The 19,581-nt window shown below is 59.6% G+C and overlaps 1 protein-coding gene across 1 annotated transcript; it reads right to left on the bottom strand.

Moving 5' to 3' along the window:
* Nucleotides 1-2,662: 2,662 nt before the first annotated feature.
* LOC129498137 (resuscitation-promoting factor RpfA-like) lies at nt 2,663-19,364 on the bottom strand. The gene is made up of 4 exons (XM_055307355.1): nt 19,093-19,364; nt 17,755-17,947; nt 16,882-17,308; nt 2,663-3,897 (listed from the first exon to the last, which is right to left on the bottom strand). Exons 1-4 carry the CDS (start codon nt 19,362-19,364, stop codon nt 3,827-3,829), a joined length of 963 nt encoding a protein of 320 aa, XP_055163330.1. The 3' UTR covers nt 2,663-3,826.
* Nucleotides 19,365-19,581: the final 217 nt, after the last annotated feature.

Genomic DNA, 19,581 nt, shown 5'->3' with positions numbered 1-19,581 from the left:
CCTTGCATGGAAGAGAATTTTAAAGCTGGAAGGGACATTAGCCACCACCCCTCATTTAGGCTATGAAGATTAAAGCCTAGAGGTACAGAGACTCAGGACCACATGAGTGGAGCATTGCACCCAGGCTTCTGACTCTCGGCCAGGGTCATGCCCCCACTGCACTCTGGGCAACTCCTGCCCTGCCTGGCCTTACCATCTAAATTCTTCGAACCTTAAAATCTGGGTGGGGGGCACCTGGCTGCTTCAGTAGTAGAGCATGCAGCTCTTGATCTTGGGGTTGCAAGTTCAAGCCCCAGGTTGGGTGGCTTAAAATACTTAAGATTTTTTTAAAAGATTTTATTTATTTATTCATGAGAGACAGAGAGAGAGAGAGAGAGAGAGGCAGAGACAAATGCAAAGGGAGAAGCAGGCTCCATGCAGGGAGCCCGACGTGGGACTTGATCCCAGGACTCCAGGATCACGCCCTGGGCCTAAGGCAGGTACTAAACCACTGAGCCACCAAGGGATCCCCCTTAAAATATTTTTTATAAATTTGAATTTATACCTATGCATTTCCCTTACCAGAACTATTTTTATAGAGAACAATATTTAAGCCAAATAAAGAAACCTGAAATTTGCCAAAATTTACCAAAATTATTGCAGAAAACAGCCACAAAGGGATACTTTTTTTTTAACCAAAAAAATATTTTTTTAATTCATAAGAGAAAAGCTAAGTTAGACTAATCACATAATAGGATTCTTTACCCTGGCCCTCAGGGTTCTCATCTGTACAAAACATCAGTTAATGAACAATTCAGGGGACCCTATCACGAACAAGAGGCAGTAGCCCGGGTCCTTTGCTTCTCGCAATGAATTAGTTGAGTGGAGTGCCATTACTGTTCCACAGATGAGCTGTGCCAAGCTGGGCTGGTTCGGGCTGTGAGTCCCGGCCCCAGTGTCCTCCTGTGCTCACCAGTCCCAACACCTCTGGCAGGGCCAGACTGAATGAGGTGATGCCAGAAAGCACCTGGCATCAAAGCCTTTCTGGTGTGAAGAGCAAAGGTGCCTGAGTAAAGATGGGCTGCAAATGGAGCCAAGGATCTGGGTCTTCCAAGCCCAAATTCACGCAAATTCCGGACCCCCAATATGGAGCCGTGGTCTTGGGAGAGCAGTTGATTGGCCAGCTGGTGTCATGTCTCTGCCTCTCAACCAATCAGCGATGGCCAGCCGGGTTAGAGATGGTCTACCTCACAGATAGAGAAGGGGGCTGCAAGCGCCATCATTTCCACCTAAGCTGTGAGCACCCAGCTGGATAATGAAGCTGGGATCCCAATAGCCTCCCCTATTATCGTTGCCCCTACCAAAGAGCTCTCCTAGGTCTGTGAAAGTCAGTAAATTAGGGGACCACTGGGGTAACAGTGTGCCCCATCTGCACACTCCCACCATCCCAAGAACCTCAAGGTGTTTAAAAACAGCTTTATTGAGAAGTTACATGACAGGTAGCCTGTTTTAAAGGGAGCAGCTCAAAGGTCTTCAGTGTCTTTACAAAGTTGTCCAACCATCATATAATGTAATTTTAGAACATTTTCATTGGTTGTAACACTTCCCCCAAAAGAATGTGAAGGTTGTACAAAAGATGTATACGATGAAGTGAGAAAATGGGAATGAGAAATCAAGACCAAATAAAAGGAGGTCATGCCACACTTTTACCCACGGTGGGGTCAACATCAGTGATTTGAAGGCTTCCATTCCGCTCTTGACAAAGAGGTCATGTTACTAGAAGGAAGAAACAAATCATCAGTTACTCGAAAGAAACAAAGTGCTAAATACTTTTTTAAAAGTTGAAGGGAACTCCCAAGCTATCTTACATTCAGCATATTCCACATTTTTATACCCAAACCAGTAGCTGTGATTACTTCCTTAGTCTTCTAAAGCCTTGACCTTTACATTAAACACCTCAATTTTGAAGGTATCCTGGGAGGAGCTGAACTAATGGGGCATTTAAGTGTTTATTCACAGGTCATTAAGTATCCAAGGAAAAGGTAGGGGAGAGGCAAGAATGGTCAGCAGTAGCCAGTAAGCTACCTGAAATCTGAAATGCCTTCCCTGTCCTAGTAAGACCTGCAGGAACAGGAGAGGAGCCCTAAGGTCACCAGGCTTCAGGAAAGTGCTTGACTTCTGATTTCTGCTTCCCCTCTCCCAACTTCCCCATCATCATCCACCACCACCACCCCCTCCAATCCTGGAGGATGGGGATCAAGAGGAAAAGGGGAGGCAGCCGTCTTCAAGGCAGACCACATCCCCACCCCAAACACTACGGGTCCTGGAGCTTGGAAGAGGGTGGCACTGAACTCGAGTTTGAGACTGAAGCTTCGAGGGAGTTGGTACTTAATGATGAACCATGTTTATAAAATTATGGAATTCACTCAAAATGTAATTAGGAGCTGACAGGAGAGTCAACAGAACCTGGTCAAGGTAATGACTACAGAGAGTAAAACCACATTGTGTTCAAACCCGCCAAGGTGAGATGCCTTTGCCTTCACAAAAAGGGAAGACACTTGAAACCTGTGGGTTGGGCAGCCCCGGTGGCTCAGTGGGTTAGCGCCGCCTTCAGCCCAGAGCCTCATCCTGGAGTCCCGGGATGGACTCCACGTCGGGCTCCCCGCATGGAGCCTGCTTCTGCTTCTCCCTCTGCCTGTGTCTCTGCCTCTCTCTCTCTCTTGCTCTGTGTCTCTCATGAATAAATAAAATCTTAAAAAAAAAAAAAAAAACTTGTGGGCTTGTCAGTGGGCAGCGAAGGGATGGATCTGTTTCCCCATGAGGGGCACCTCTGTGTGCACCTCCCCTCCCTCCCCCATAACCTCCACAGATGTGTCCTTGCTCTCCTGGTCCAAAAGGCTTCTGGCCCCCAGCCTGCCCCCATGCCACCTTCTCAGGAGAGCTGTGGAGGCCAGAGAAAACCGGCTCCCAGAAGCTGGGGACCTCCAGGACAGGGAGGATGCCCCTGGGGGGTGGAGGACACACAGGAGACCCTCCACAGGTGTCTGCTGATGGAACTAGGCAGAGGACATGGCTGGGAAAAGGGGGCCTTCAGTGCCACCCCTGTCACTGTCCCCAAGGCCTGCTGCCTCCTATTCTAGCCAGCATCTCACCCTGAGAAACCCCAGTGGAGCCAGCGCAGGGGGAGGCTTGGAAGGTTCAGGTCAGGCTTCAGCCAACACTGAATGGCAGAGCTTGGAGAACCCTGCGTGGGACAGACCCACCAACAAAACCCCACAGCCTGGGCAGCCCAGGTGGCTCAGCAGTTTAGCGCCACCATCAGCTCAGGGCGTGATCCTGGAGACCCGGGTTCGAGTCCCACATTGGGCTCCCCACATGGGGCCTGCTTCTCCCTCTGCCTGTGTCTCTGCCGCCTCTCTGTGTCTCTCATGAATAAATAAAATCTTTTTTTTAAAACAAAACAAAACAAAACAAAAAAAACCCCACAGCCCACCAGCGCTGCCACTACAGTAATTGGCTTTCCAGTATCTGCTGTTTGAGAAAAGACACATTTGGATTCATAATGAATCCAAAGTTCTTCAATTAATTTGCAGCTTGTTCATCACAATAGCCTTTATGGACATTTAAGAAGCTGTGTGCACGTGAGCTGAATCACGTGTAGATCACAGCTCGGGAGTTTAGGGAGATGCGAGCGACCTGTTGGGCAAGGAACCAACTTCACCATAAAATGACGCTGACACAGTGACAAGGCATCTGCTTCAGCCCCCATCTAAGGCTGCCACCCACCTCAGCACCCCAACACCTTCGCTGGAATATTTCCAGAGATGGACAGCTTACCTGTCTTAAATCATGGCCTGACGGACCATAAGGAAGCTCTTCTGTGAGGCACAGTCCACCTCTCTGTAGGGCCCACTGCCTCTGCAGTCAGGGAAAACTGTAATGTCTCCAGTCCTCCAAATCATTGAAAATAGCATTCACATTCCCACCCAAAACTTTTCACAGCCAACATCTCCAGTTCCAGCTTTTCCTGGAGATAGGTGAGCAGTTTCCAAATATAAAGTAGACTAGATTTCCTGAATGATCCTCCCAGTGAAAACCAAAAAAGCTGAATTTTAAAATATCTTTTATTTTTTTAAGTAATCTCTACACCTAACATGGGGCTCGAACTCATAACCCTAAGATCCAGAGTCACATGGTCTTCCAACTGAGCCAGCAGGCTTTCCTAAAATACCTTTTATCCCCCCCCCCCCCCCCCGCGCAAAACATCTTTTAACTGTATCAGTGAGCAATTATGTAATCCGCAGAAGGGCATGTGGGCACCCGAAATGTCACTGGTCTGGCCCAGCTCTCTGCTGCGGCCCCTCTGAAGATGGTAGCAGACCCGGACCACGGCACAGACACAGCCTGCTCACCTCCCGTGACCTGCTTCAGTGCCATCCCAGGTGAGTGTGTGGTCAACCAAAGTCACCAGGTCTTTCTTCTGCCTTCATTTCAGTAGTCTGGTCTCCTCCCTTCTTACCCTGGTACAACTGAGGCTTTTCCCTAAACGTAGGGCTTTAACCTTCTTCTCTTCAGATGCCAACTCACTGCTTCTAACCTATCATCCTATCCGGGGGGTATTCTCGGCCCCGGCTCTGTTGACAGTGGGGCCTATCATCCTGTGTCCTAGGCACTGGGGGCTGTACCAGCTTCCCTGACCTCTACCCCTGGAGGCCAGGGACGGCCCCCACCTCCAGCTAGGCCAATCGAGTGTCTCCAGATGTCTCATGTCCCCCAGAGGGGCAAAACTCGCCCCCCACAGGGACCACTGTTCTGTACAGACCACAGGCCATCTGTATCCTGGCGGCAGAGGGCCGTGGACAGAAGAGGATCAGGCCTTGGCACTGACCTCCTTCAGCCTGAACAGACTGAGGGGCACATGCCAGGCCTCACGTCAGGTGGCTCTGGCTTGCTCCTCCTCCAAGCCCAGTTCAGGTGCTGCCTTTACTCAAAGCCCATGGGCTCCCCCTTCCCCGAGGGCCATTCTTCATTCGGGGCCCAACACCTGGCACCACCCGTTTGCACCTGCCTGGCGTCCACAGCGCCCCGCCAGAGGTCCGTGTGCCAGGACAGGCCCAGTCCACACCCATGCCTTTGCCACTAGCATCCAACAGGATTATCCGTCCACTCATGGCCGCTATCATATTCCTGCATTAAGGCTGGTCTTCGCAGGATGCCTGTCACATGTGGTTTTCATAGCGCTTTGCCGGAGGACACAGCATTTTGAAAGCTGTCACACCTAGAAGAGGTGGGGTCCCTGCCATCTCAGTCCTCAGGCAGAGCCACCTGCCTGGCCTTGACCCTGGGGCAGCACCATCCTTTGATCTTGGGGTCAGCCAAGAGCTGGGACTCTTAGGTGACTGGTAGAGGTGCCCAAGACAAGATCACATGGAACTCAATACCCTGTGGGATCCCAGGGTCTCCCTGTCCCATGCCAGGCACCTACCACGTGGTCCCAGGCCCCCAAGTGAGACAGACTGGCTCTCAAACAGCTTTCAGCTGATGGAGAAACCGACCCACCAGCAGACGCTTTCAAGTGAGGCAGCCAGGGCCAGGGAAGGGTGTGCTCTAGGCACTTGGGAGAGCTCAGGCAAAGGTGAGGGGGCCAGGGTCACCTGGGTGCCTCCGTGGTTGAGGGTCTGCCTCTGCCTGTGTCTCTGCCTCTCTCTGTGTGTCTCTCATGAATAAATAAATAGAATCTTAAAAAAAAAAAAAAAAAAGAAGGTAAGGGGGCTAGATGGGGATGTGCATCTCCTAGGGGAGCGTGAGAGGAAGCCCAGGGCAGTGAGAAGAGGGCAGATGCCTGGTAGGCCCAGTCACACGGGGTCTTGCCAACCAGGTAAAGCGCTTGGCTTTATCCTGGAGGCAGTGCAGGGACAGGCTTGTCGTGGTCGGGCTAGTGCAGGGGACCGTCAGGAGAGCAGAACAGGGAGCCGGGCCAGGAGCCAGCAGTAGTGATGGTGTCCAGGCCTTCCCCACCAGCCCTGGTCCTGGCTCCACCACTCCCAGCAACCACAGGACCCAGCAAGTCACAGCTCTGGAGGCAGATGGCCAGGGCTCAAGTTCCCTGCTTCTCACCAGGGTCATCGTGCCTCATGTCCTAACCCCAGTTGGCCGGCAGTTGTGAGGATTAATTGAAATCAGGAAAACACTGCATACAGTAAGTGCTAACAGATCAGTAGCTTTTACCATGACTAAATCTGTCCAACGCCCCCCAATTTCTTCTTTTAATTCCCCTCCCCACCAAGGCCCAGGAATAAACTCACTCTTGCCTGGTTGTCCCAGACCCAAAAGTAGCTGTTGGGCCAGGTGAAGGAGGTGGCGCCACCCTGGCCTGAGGCTCGGCTCACCCTCTCGGGCTTTGGCTGTAAATTCATTCTACCTGTGTCCTTTACCTGGACGTTTACCAGTTAGCGGTCAGGCGGGGCTGCGATTGTACAGACCGCCGACCGCGTATCCATCTGCCCGCTGGTGTGGCTACTAAAGCGCCTTCCTCTTCTGGTTGCTCAGGAGTTTCAGAATAGAGCCCGTTAAGATATGAGTGGATCCCTCACTCAGCTTCCCGGAGTGCGTTTCTAGGTACTTTCTCCCTCCAGTCCCATACCTCGGCCTGCCCAGGCCACCATCTCACCCTTGGATCAACACCTGTGCTCCTGCCCTCATCTCACCAGATCACATCCCCCTCTGCCTTTCCCAGGCTCCCACTGTCCTCAGGGCCAAAACCAAACATGGTCTGCTTCCCCCTGCAAAACCTTCACTTTCGCAGAGAGGCTTGCTTTCTCCTGCTCCCCAAGTTCCCCAGCTCTTCCATCGATTCCCCATCCCTTGTCCCTGCAACTGCGCCTCTCGCCCTTCCCCCCCTTGCCTGTTCTGATTACAGCCCCAGTGCTTATGCCCTGCCTGGTATGTAGTCAGTGCCTAATAAGTGCTTGACAACAGGAACAAACCCTCATCCTCCTCAGGTCTGGCACTTATCAGGTTTTTTAAGTGAATTGCAGCCTGTGGGAGGACAGTCTTTCTTCTCTTGTTTCCAAGAGCCAGAGGCTGAGATGCCCTCTTCTGGGGACGTACCCCCCACCTTCCTTATTCAGCCAGCTTTTCCTCAAAACATTGCAGCTCCCTGGAGTCCAGAGCCTGGAGTGAGCGAGGGAGGGCTGCCCGCCCTGCCCACCCATCAGCCCCAGTGGCTGGAACCACTCCCTCCCCTCTGAGAGCAAGTAAGGGGAAGACAGCTAGAGTTGCAGGGGATGCGGGTCTCCCAGGAGATCCAGGGGAACAGGGAAGGGCCTTTGCACTTCTATTTGTTCTGTTGCCTGTGGATCTTCCTCTCACACATGTGCGGCTCTAGTCCTGGGGCCTCTCGAGCCTTCAGCGGGCACAGGAAATGCCAGCAGGTCTGTCCACCACGCTGCCACCCATCCTGACCCAAGCTGGGTCCCTGACTCTCTGGCTTGTCTTGGGAGTTCCCACTGCATCCCGGGCTCTGAGACATTAGCAGCACACAGCAGAGCTGCAGCTAGAGGCCGAGGTCCAGCCCAGGGGCCCCCAAACCCCAGGGAGCCAGTCCTACATTTATCTGAGTGGCTTAAACACCCCCCCCATCACACCTTTGGGGCCGTTGTCTCATCCATCCCTCCACTGCTTCAGCAAGACTGCAGAGATGCCCATGGATACCCGGCCATATCCTCCCGGCCAAGAGCCGAGGGAGACCCACTGCCAGTGATTTGTGGAAGGGAAAGAGACCCTCCCCTGAGGCCTCAGGGCCCACCCTGAAAACAAAGCTGGGTGAGGGTACCTAACTCCAAATGTTCCCTCCTTCCTGAGCTCAGCCACCCACCCCGACTCCCTCCCTCTGGGCTGTATCTCAAGCCCTCTAGGTAGCACCCACCCACCCACCCACCCCCAAGGCAGAAGACAGCTTCCCAGCTGGCTCAGAGACCTGTGACCTCAGGGGGATGCAGGGAAACAGTGAGTGTCACTTCCAGCTGCACCCACCCTCTGCCACTGCCCGGCACCTGGGGGCCAGAGTCCCTCCCTCCTTCCCTGGGGGGCAGCAGGCCCAGTGCGGGCGGTGTGGTCCTGGCGGCGGCTGGCTGCAGAGCTGCCTGAGGAGGCCTCGCACCATAGTTGGCAAGTCTAGAACCACCGGATCCCATTACCTCACCAGTGTGAGTTCTACCATTGCCAAAAACGGCGGGAGGCAAGCGGCAGTGGTGGGACAGCCAGCCGGGGGGCTCAGAGGCCACCGCCTCTGTGAAAAAGAGACAGGGAGAGTTAGCGCGCTCTGAGGCCCAGGACTGTCGGGCAGGAGGCACCCTCCCCACCGCATGGACCGCATGGTCGCGTCCTTCCTGTTGGCTCCTGTGGGAGCCCAGCCCTCCTGGGCCGTGCCCCGGGCCATCCCACTGCGCTGGCCTGGTGCTGGGACCTGGTGCTGGGACCTGGTGCTGGGACCTGGTGCTGGGACCTGGTGCTGGGATCGTGCAGGGAGGGAGGGAGAACACTCAGGCGGCAGCTATGGGGACGCAGATCAGGACTGGGCCCTGTCCCCACCCACTCTCTGGGGAACCCTAGAGGGCCCCTCCACTTCAGACAGTCCTCTGCCTGGACTCTGGGGTTGCCAGAGCTAAAGTGGGCCATGCTCTACGATGTACTCATCACTCCATGTCACTGTCTCACTTGATCCAGGGAGACCCACCCCCCCAGCCCTGTCCTTCCCTGGGGCTAAAGCTCACCAGCTGCCCCACCCCATGGGGAAGAAGCTGACTTTCTGTACCGGTACTTTTCTGCATGGAGCCCCAGAGAGGCAAACAGCTTGCTGTGGCATCTTCCCTGAGGAAGGTGGGCCAACCCCCGGTAGTGCCAGTCCTCCATGACCAGCACAGGTGGCTTCTGGGGTCACTGACATCATTCAGCTTGGCCAGTTAATGGCAGAAACGAGCCAAGCCAAAAGCCACTAAACATCCCATCCACACAGCATTCTCTTGACTGTAAACTCACCATATACACCCACCGCAGCCCTGCCCATCCTAGGGCAGCACACTTGTGTGTCCCACATCCCCCCAGATGCAGGCAAGCCCTTTCCTAAGGGGTGTTTGAAGCCACCTAAGGTCACCTCGAGTCTTCAGCCAGCATGCAGGCCCAGCCCTTCGAGGCTTGGAAGGATCTGCTTGCCTAAAGAGCAGTAAGACCAGCTCAAGAGGACTTCTTTACAAACCAGAAGCTTTCAGGGAGGCTGACCCCACCACAGCAGGGCTCCTGTGACCCTCAGCAGGAGCGGGAGCCAGCAGCCACTGCCCCTCCTGGGGTGGAGCCACTAGGAAGATGGGGCGGAAGAGCGGAGATGCAGACCTAGGCCATCCTCAGGCTCTGGCTCACGCAGGGCAGGCCCCCAGAGGCATGGGGCAGCCGGAGCCCCCAGTAGGACCGGCAAGGCCTGGGTTTGGAGAGAAAACTGCTCGGTGCCAAAGGCTCACAGAAGCGAGCAAGGCAGAGGCTGTAGGGTGGGCAGGCTTGTTTGGGGACAGGCCTGGGCTCTGGGTCCGGGTGTTCCTGGGGGTGCGGCTGGCAGGGCGGCCCCCATCCCCACCCACTGGGACCGCGCCCGCAGGCCGCCGGAGCGTCGGGCGGGTGGGCACCGCGGAGGGGGGGGCCCTCTGGGCACAGCAGCCCGGCTTCACCGGCAGGACCGCGCGCCCCCGCCGCGATCAATGGAGCGGGATCGCATTTCGCCGCGCCCGGGCGGCGGGATAATGGCTGGGATTGAATAAGCAAATGGAGCGGTGGGGGAGGGGTGGGGAGGCTGGAAAATCCACTTCACACAGTCCCTCCGGGGCGCTGCCATCTCCAGAAGCTCCGAGCCCCGCAGACAAACAGGGGCCCTGCAGGGAGGAGGCGGACACCCTGGGCTGGCCGCCCTTGAAAAACACCACAAATCAGAGCAAAGTGCTTCCCAGAGCCCTTGCCACTCGCAAGAAAATGCTTTCAGCAGCAGCCGGAGGGACTTCAGTCAGACTACAGGAATCCTGTGGGGCACAGGGCTCGGGCTAGATCAAACATCTCCAGAACTGAGCTGCCTTTTGCTCGTGGGGGGGGGGGGGGCTCCCCAGGCACACAAAGGAGGATTCGGGCCCAGTTTACAGGGTGACGAGAGACAAAGGCTGGAAAAGGAGGGAGGTGAAGGAAGGGCTCCCACCCCAACCGCCCAGGAAGTGGCCTCTGGGAATGACAGCTGACTCCAGGGGTCCCAGCCTGGCCTAGTCACTGTTGTGGGTGAACTCATTGCATTGCCCACACTGGGAGCTGGTGCCTGACCCGGGATCGATTAAAGTTAGGACATGAGGTCTTTCCCAGGGAGTGCTCGATCTAGGCCCCAGGGACATCCAGGCCTGGAGGCTGGCTACAGGCACAGAACTGGCTCCTCTACAGCCCCAACTGGCACCTGTTACTCAGAGCTCAGCAAAGGCACCCACCTGAGCAGGTGTTGAGAAGCAGAAGCAAAGTCACAGGAAGAATGGAGCCCAGCTGCAGACCACCCACGGGCTGAGGGGCAGCTGCTCTATTCTCAGGCTGGAAGGGCCACCCTTCCCTGCCGGGCAGGAAAGTACAGAAATGTGGCCAGACATTTCAGAAGTTCCAGGGATGTTCCAGAAACTGTCATACTGAGGGACTTTCCGACCCCTGACCCTTGCTGGGTCCTTGTGTCCACTCCTACCCCCAGGAGTCACACCGATCCAGGCCATGCACACCCTTTTTCCCTGCTCCTCAGACCTATAGCACAGAGCCCTGGAGGGAAGCTCTCAGGCAAGTCAGCCATTTCAGCCATGGAGTAGGGGGCCAGCGAAGAGACAGGATGAGCAAGGGTCAGCCAGGCAGGCCCTGGGCCGGGTGGGGAAGTGAGCATCAGACGAGAGATCCAGCTGCAGGGGCAGCTAATGGGCACATGTCTCCTTCTTAGAATAAATATGCAAATAAGCCGCATCCGTCCTTTTTCTGCAGGGCTTACCATCACCACCCAGGAGGGACCACGAGGGAGCTCCTCCCTATGTGACACACAGGGAACCAGCACAGAGAAATGGCCCGGTTCCTCCAAGGCAATTCCTAGTGCCCTAGGCAGGAGGGATTGGTGGCCCCGGGTTCCTGCTGAGCAGCCTCCTTGGGTCCCACCAAGCTCCAGTTGGCAGCCCAACACACACCACCCCCTCCTCCCTACCCCATGCCTGAGGATCACTCCCCAGGGAGAAACAGCTGGAACCAAAGACTTCAGGCTTGAAGGCCCTCAGCAGGTAGCATGCCTGGCCAGTCAGCTGGCCTCTCACTGAGGGCGGGTCACTAGGGCTTTGCACCAGGACAGCCTGGCTGGGTCCAGGCCTCTCAACCTCCATATCTGTCATCTGGAGCATCTGAGCTCAGGCCTGTGGGTGCAGAGCTGAGGTGCCTCCAAGCCCTGGGGGCCAGGAGTGCCCAAAACACAAAACCAAAGAGGCTGACCTGCTCCTCACAAGTTGTGGTTGGTGACCAAAGAGTGACACCGGCCTAGCCCAACGACTGACTCACTGACTGACCTCTTCAGCCAGGCCTTTCCTCTCAGTTTGCCTGTCTAGACGGTGATTTACCTGCCAGGGCCCAGGCCAAACCACACACTCCAACTCTGAGCCCACCAAGCACCCTGTTCTCAGTGTCACTGCATGAAGGCTCTGGCCCAGGGACAGCAGCCCCCAGAAACACCTGGGTTGATGGCAAGGATGCCCCCCTGCTGCCCAGAGCTGCCTCCCTCAGTTCCTGCTGCAGAAGGCCAGGCTCTGTGCTGCCAGCCAAGTCTCACCCCAAGGGTGTGTGGGGAGGCAAGCTGGGCCTTCCTGACCCATGGCACCCCCCGGCTGGCCCTACAGATGGCGACACCCCCATCCACGGCTGCAGGCGGCCCCATCTGCCAACGGCTCGGATTGCTATTGCGGGCTCCCAGCTCTGCCGTGGCCCGAGGCAGTGTAAGGCGATCTGGCTGCCCATGGGGCTGCGGCCCTCACGGCAGCTGAGCCAGATGGGCCCGGGAGTGGCCGAGGAGCCGCTGGGGCCCGGACACAGGACGCTGGGGAGGTGCGCGCGGCTGCGGTCCCGCTTTTCCCATATTGGCACTGCACATGATTGCTCAGAGCGGAGAGACACAAGCAAAAATGTGCTAGTGCCAAAATCGGCCAAGCAGGTGGGAAGTGTGGCAGGCCCTCTGGGGACACACTGGAGGGGTATCCCTTGCGCCGCCCCCCACCCCCGCAGCCATTTCCGACGTCCAGGCTGGATGGGGCCACGGGGTGAAGAGTGTTCCCGAGACACTCGCGGATCTGTCTCTGCTCTGTTTATGGCCCTTCGGTAATTCACTGACCGAGACTGTTCACAGTGAATTCTACCAGTGCCATACACAGAACAGGAGTCACGCTCTCGGCCCGCCGGCCCTGCGGAGAGACGCCCAGCCCCGCTCCCCGCCACCCTGGCCAGGAGGTCCAGCCTGCCGCCAACCCGCAGTGGCCCTCCTCACCCCACGCCTCCGCCACCCTGACCAGCCTGCTCTCAGCCCAAAATGACTTTCCGGGAGCAGGGATGGGGGGGTGGGCAGGACACTCACAGCTAGGGGGCGGGCGGGGCGTCTCCTGTCTCAACCTGAAAGCCTGCCCACTGTCCCTCCACCCTCACCCAGCCCACCCTTCCTCAGGCCGAGAAGGGAGAAAATCCAGCTCAGGGTAGCAACCTGCTGGCTAGATCCTCCTCTCTGCCCATCACACCAGGCCCCAAAGGGGCAGCGACCAGTGGGACATCAGGGTGCCTCTCCTGACCTCTGAGCAGAGAACCCTCCTGTTCTAAGATGTCTTGATCTCCACCATCCTCCAGCCCCCAGCCTGCCGTGTGGCAGAAACAGCCCCAGGGCCAAACCAAACCTGCTGCTCCCTGGGGTCCCATCCCAAACCAGACCTGATCCTGAACTGCCCTGGCTGGGCATCTCTGCAGCCAGCCTGCGGCCAGGATAGCAGGGCAGGATAGGTGGGCAGGAAGTTCCCTGGCCAAGGAGGCAGCAAGGAGGGAGCTGGAGGCGCGGCTGCCTCCCAGCAAGGGGAACAGCATCTGGCTGGCTTGGAGGGGACTGCAGAGGAAAGCAGAGGTGAGGGAGGCGAGGGAGGGGCTGGGGAGGTTGCATCAGTGGTTGCCAGAGTGGCTGCCTCGAGAGAAGTCACTGTGGCAGCTCCTGCCTCTGGTGCCCAGCACCCTGGGGAAGAAATGAGGGAAGGAGAGAGAGGGTCGGTCTCAGGGGAGCTGGTGCCCAGGCAGGAGGGCTCCGCAGAGCGGCAGTCTCAGCCTGCTCCAGGCTTCAGTGGGGACCAGGGGGCAGAGTGGCTAGAAAAGCAGCCTGGAAGGCTCAGAGAACAAGTCTCCTGGCCCAGAAGCTATCAAAACCCCCGTGGTGATGCTCCTCCCAGTGACCCCGGGGCTGCTAGGAGCCACTCTGCCTCCCAGCACCTATTCTAAATCCTCACCCACTCTGCCCTCATCACTTGTGTGCAAAGGAACCCAAATCACTGCTCAAGCCTCCACCTTCCCCAGGCCCCCAGGGAACTCCTCATCCTGATTCAACACAGGCCCACTGCTGGGCCCCGGGCTGCCACAGGCCACCCCAGCTTGCTGGAACGGACATCTTCGAAGGCACTCCCTGGGACTCCGCCTCAGTTTTCAGCGACACAACTGTGAGCTCGGCTAGAGAAAAGAAGGGACAGAATACCTCCCACCCCGGGGGTGGGAATGTTAGTACAGCCTGTAGGCCAAGTGGAGGTAGTTCTCAAAAGAGCTCAGGGTGTAACCCAGCAGACTTACCCAAGGGGCCCCTGAAATGCAGATTAGTGGGCGCACTCAGAAATCTGCATTTTAATAGGGACCCAGGCAATTCTGCCCCCAGGGGTGCAGCCCTTCTTTGCAAAATGTCTGGGAGCTCTTTCTGAGGCGGTCACTCTAAACTATCAGAAGGCTTACCCCAGGGGTACTTACACAAACAGCCCTAAATTCCTTTTTCTTTCTTTCTTTTGGGAGCTGGGGGTAGGTAGAGGTGGATGTTGGGGGCAGGGGAGCACCGGACACTAGCCTGGCACCAGGCGACCAAGAAGCAGGTAGAGGACAGCGATTATGGGTCCTGCTCTCCCTGGTCCAGAAAAGGGAAGGTAAAGAGGGCTGCAGCAGGCCTGGGGGCTTGTTCGGGCTCCTTCTAATTGCGGCATCCATGGAGACACTTGGTCTGTTTTCCTCATCTTTGCAGCTGACTTGGGTCTCTGTAAGCAGAGAATAGCTTAAAAGCCAAATCCCCTTGCAGCTTCCCGTTGGAGTGGCAGAGCTGGGCCAGGCTCCTCCCCTGCGCCTGCCTCGCCCCTGCTAAGCCCAATGCGGCAGGACCCAGTGCCGCAGTGCTGGGGCGGTGCCATCCCGCCGCCCCGCCACCGAGGTCAACCCCCAGAGCCCTGCGCTAACCTCTCAGCTCTCCTCCACTGGGAGATGCTCAGACCTGAATCCTAGGGGAGCATGGTCTCCCAGCTCTCCTGAAATGAGGGCCAAGGGGAGCTGGGACGATATAAGCAGCAAAAGCCTCATTTGAACCATCAAAAGGGAAAAACCAAGGCCTGTGGTTCAAGGGGAATCTTCAGAGCAGCCTCCTCTGGCCTAGTGGGAAGCGGGGAGGGCAACCTGACACAGCCCTGACCTTGAGATCCAAAGGCACAGAAATTCACGTTGGGAGAGGGAAGATGAAGTAAGGTCTGGAAGCAGGTGAGTCCCTGTCTCCCACCCTGGCCAGAGGGAGAGCATGACAAAGAAAAGAGCTGCAGAGCTGGTGTAGCCTAAAGGGGACCCAACCTGTGGGCCAGGTAGGAAGGCTGCTGACACGAAAGCCACCAAAGCACCTGGAGTACTTGAGGATCTCCTGTGTGTGTGCCCTACACACACCACCCCACCCTCTTCGGCCCCACCCTCCAGAACTCCCTGGGGACCATCTTCAGACACTCCTCTAGAGGTTTCCCTCCCTCCGCAGGTCTCACCCTCCCGAGTTCTAACAGCTCAGGGGACGAGGGGGTCGCTGGGACACCGGGCCTGAGTACTCTGAGATTGCCAGTCTTTGGCCATCACAAAGCGCCCCCATGGCTCTCCACTTGACAAGTACACAACGATTCCAGAGTCCAGGATCTGAGCTGCACCACCCACAACGGGCCAGGGACAGGTCTCTCTGGTTTCCAACGAATGCCCCAGGCCCAAGGGGCTAGAGGCTGGGAGCAGCTGGGGCCCTCAGCCATGCCTAGGGCCCGGTGCCTGCCCCCTATCTTCCCAGAGGCCCTGGAGGAGGCACCCAAAGCTGCTTTCGTCGCAGCCCTGGCCAACAGAGCTCCCACCATTAATGGGAGCCGCTGGGGCTGTGCGAGCTCCGCCAGGAGCCACTGCACCCCTTGACATGCCTGGTAGAGGTAAAGGAATAAACGAAATTCTCGCATTCTGGACCTGGGATTTTTTTCTCCTTTGCATAAGGTGGATTCCAGAGGTTCCCCTAACACCCCCCCCCCCGCCCGCGGGACAAGAGCGTTAAGGAAACCCGCCGCTGAGACTGCAGATCAGGGGCTGGATCCGAACCCACAGCCTCGGGGCGCATGCGCTGGCCTGATCCGGCTGCGAGCCGGGTGTGGGCCACGCTCATTTGGGTGCGCTCGGTCGACGGTCAGGACAGAGTTCTAGGAAGGCTCAGTCCCCGCTCGGAGACCCGACGACTCGGGGCGGGTTGGGCTCACTGCAGGAGGTGGTGCACACCGGGTGGAGCCCCGTGACCCGGCCAGAGGACCAGGGGCGTAGCGCAGACATCCGCCACCTGGCTTCCAGGAGGAAAATCGGGCTTTTAATCCTCTAGAGCTTTACGAGGCCCCACAGAACGCAGGGAGGCTCGGTCCTCACCTAAACGATGGGGGTGGGGAGGTTGATTAGGGCAGCGCCGGCTCGCGGCTGCTAATCGCTCTGAGCCTGTATTAACGCCCCCAGCCCCCAGCGGGTACGTCTAAACGCAGGGTAGGGATGCCAGGGCTGGGGGAAGGGACAGCGAACGGCTGAGCCCAGAGGGTCCCGCGGAATCGGGCGATCCCTGACCCCCGGACGGCTCTCTGGCAGCCCAGTTCCAGGATGCGCGCACCAGTGAGAGGCCCGAGGCACGCCGTCGGGCTGCCCACCCCAAAGCAGAGCTCAGGGGCCCCGGGTGTTCGCTGGCAGGAACAAGGATATAGGGGTGGGCGCAGGGCCGCAGCGTGTCTCGACCGCGTGCTTGGCTCCCAGGCCGGGTGGGCCCGAAGCAGAGGCGAGCTGGTGGTCTGAGAACTGCTTTCCCCCAGAGACTGGGCGGGGCCGTCCCGGGGCCACAAAAGTGGTAACGACAAGTCGCGAAGCCCGGGGAGGAGGCCGGAGAAACTAGCTCGCGGAGCAGGAACTCTCCCCCAGCCCAGGTCGGCGCCCGCCTCCCGGCCCTGCGCTTCCACCTGAGCCCACCAGGGCGGCGGAACGCCGACGCGACCCCGATCGGTTCCCGCGGAGGTGCGGGGCCCGCGTCGGTACGCACCTGGCCAAACACAGACCGCACCCAAACCGCAGCCCTGGGCGCAACCCGACTCCATCGGGGACCCGAGACCACGGGGCCGCGTGCGCACCTCCGCCGGAAGGCGCGGGGGAGCCGGGAGGCCGCACTGCCGCGTCATCCCCAAGGCCGGTTGCCCGCCCCACCCGGGTTCTAGCCCTGCTCGCCCCGGGGCGCCCGCCTCCACCTCTCTCGCCGGCTCCGGCTCGGCCCCGCCCCGCCCGGACACTCACCTGCGCCGGCTCCGGGCTGGGCGCACCGCCGCCTCCCAGCTCCGCGCGGAGTCCACATGGGAAAAACAAGACAAAAAGGGCCCTGGTTCGGAGGGGGCCGGATGGACGGAGCCCGGGGCACGTCCCGGCCGAGGGCGGCGCCCCGAACCTCCACCGCGCTACGCGGGAGGAGGCGGCGCCCGAGCAGGAGCCCGGCGGGGGAACAAAGAGGAGCCGGGATGGGGCCGCGCGCTTCCTGGGTGTCGGGTGACAGGTCTGCTGGGGGAGGCCCCGGCTCTGCCACCTGAGGAGCCGCCTCCGCGCGGCAGGCGGGGCAGGGCCGGAGAGGCACGGGGGCCCCGGAGGCCGAGGGGAAAAGGGTGCGCGGCGCGCCCGGGACCGCGCGGCCGGAGAGAGGCCCGCCGGCTCCGGCGCAGAGGTGCGGGGACTCGACGGAGGGCAGAGATAATGACTCTGGGAGGGTTTACCGCCCCCTGAGCCCCGCCCGCCCCCCGCGCCGCGCCATTGGCTCAGGTGCCGCGAGGCGGGGAGGGGCCGGGGGCGGGCCGGGGATGATTCACCTTGAATGTGGCTCGGGTTGGTGCGCCGCGCAGGGCACGCCCGGCCCGGACTGCGGAGGCGCCGGGGGCCCCGCCTGCTGGCCCAGCCCCGCCGGCTCCGGCCGCAGGGGTCTCGCCGCCCGCCTCCTAGCCCTGCCTCCTCCGCCCTAAGGCTAGGGTGCCGCAGGCCGCGGTGCGCCCCGACGCCCCGCCACCCCACCGCCCTCTGAGCCCGGAGCTAGCCGAGGTGTGTGTAGAGTAGCGTGCTTGGAAACCCGACCCTGTGCTGGGGGAGGGGACGCGCGTCGGGCGCTGGGACGCGCTGTGGGGCCACCGGACGGATCTCCGCAGTCTCCCCCGAAGAAAGGTGCGCAAGGCTGAGTTGTGTCAGTGGGCCCACCCGGAGCCAGGGGTACAGGGCTGGAGCGGGGACGGCAGGGCTCCCCGCTGCGTCCTTACCACTACGCTTTTTCAGCTCTGCGGCCTCACAGGTGTCTGGCCTCTGCGCCGCCGGGAACAAAGGCTGCCTGTCCCGGAAGGGGGAGGGGGAGAGGAGCCGCCCCCAGACCCGTTTCCATCTCCCTTCCTTCCCCCCCACCCTCTGCGGCAGAGGCTCCCCCGGGAGGGGGCGGGGCGGGCCTGGGTTGGGGAGCGGACGCTGATTAGATACTTCTCTGCGGTCCTTTGCTCCGGTACCATCCGGAGCATTCCGAGGGGCGGGGCAGGGGCTGGAAGACAACCAGGCTGTCAGCGTCGGGGTGGCCCTTTCCTCCTTCCCCAGCATCCTGAGCACCGAGCGCCTCCCCCCACCCGCTGCTTTGGGCGCCCTTCCCAGTACCAGCCCCTCCTGGCCTCCCCAGACGGCAACCACAGTTCAAAACCAGATTAAAATAAAACGTTAATCCGTCCTCCTCCCTTTTAGCTCCTGTTCTCCCTATCGAACCTCGCAGGTCTGGCGGCTAAGAAGCCCCCCAAAAGGAGGGTGCTTAGCCGAGCCCCCCCCCCCACCAAATCGAAAGCTCTCTTGTATTAAAATTGGAGACCGTTAGCACGTTGTTCTGGGCGCCAGCGAAGAAAGAGAGTAGGCAGTGGTGATGGGGGCCAGGGTCCACGGTGTCCACTACCCCAGCCCTCGCCCAGCCGGGAGGGGCAGCCAGAGCTGGTGCTGAGACCAACACTTGAATAGGTCCGACTCCTGGGCGGGGCCTGCTCCGCCGGCCCTGGGTGTCGCAGCCAGAGGAGGAGGCAAGATCCCCCCACCCCAGGCGGACCACCCGGGCGAGTCGCGGGGCCTCGGTGTCCCTCTTCAAGAGTACCCCGTGATGAGGCGTGGTGCGCCAGGACCCAGACAGGGGAGATCTCGAGCAAAGAGCTAGGCCCAAAGGGCCGAAGGGGGGGCGGGAATCGTTCGAACATTAACCCCTCCCGGGCCGGCTCGCATTCCCCTGCCTAGCCCCGTCGCCCTGAACTTCCCTGGCTCCGTCCCCAGCCGCGCCCTACCTGCTCCCCGAGGGTCGTGGGATGCTGGGTGGTGGGGACGCGGTGTGCCAGGAACCGCAAAGTCTAAGCGCGGGCAATGCCGGCTGCGAGTGGCCCCCGCGGCCTGTCGCACCCCCTTTATAGCGCGCGCCCCGCCCCCCGTGCCCGGCGCGCCCCGCCCGGGCCCATTCACCTGCTGTTGAGAACTAGACACCGCTCAGCGCAAAGCGAGCCACCCGGCAGCGCGGTCCGGCCGTCGGGGCTGGCGGGGCGGGGGCGCCTCCGAGACGGATCCAGTTTCCACCTTTTCTTAAATGCGCTGCTGAAAGTTGAGACGGCCCCGGCCTCAGGAGCCAACGAGGCTTTCTCCCCCCCCCCCCCGCCCCGTGGCTCCCCGCGCACCCCAAGGGCTCCAACCCCACTCCGGGAGGGGACGCGAAGCTGCACCTGAAGGGCCTCATACATATTTTAGGGAGCAGGCCAGTAACCGGAGCTGGACGCGGACGGTGAGAGGGTGGCCCCCGGGGACCCGATACCCTGTATCCCTTTCGTTTCGGGGCGCAGGCGGGGGAGGAGATGGCTCCGGACGACCTCAGGTCCTCACTTTGCTGCCCTGTCCTGCGCACCCAGTGCCCTCCCTCAGCAGGTCGGGCGCCTCTCCTCCTCCCTCCGGAGAGACCTT

Source organism: Nyctereutes procyonoides, unplaced genomic scaffold, assembly GCF_905146905.1.
Source record: "Nyctereutes procyonoides isolate TBG_1078 unplaced genomic scaffold, NYPRO_anot_genome, whole genome shotgun sequence".
Classification (NCBI taxonomy): Eukaryota; Metazoa; Chordata; class Mammalia; order Carnivora; family Canidae; genus Nyctereutes; species Nyctereutes procyonoides.
This window is presented reverse-complemented; position numbering and strand designations above follow the sequence as displayed.

Coding starts and splice junctions, on each gene's coding strand:
- LOC129498137 (XM_055307355.1), bottom strand. CDS start 19,364: ATGTATGAGGCCCTTCAGGTGCAGCTTCGCGTCCCCTCCCGGAGTGGG. Junction 17,948..19,092: donor TGTCTAGTTCTCAACAGCAG/GTGAATGGGCCC, acceptor CTTCCGGGACAG/GCAGCCTTTGTTCCCGGCGG. Junction 17,309..17,754: donor AGACTGCGGAGATCCGTCCG/GTGGCCCCACAG, acceptor CCCTCCGTCGAG/TCCCCGCACCTCTGCGCCGG.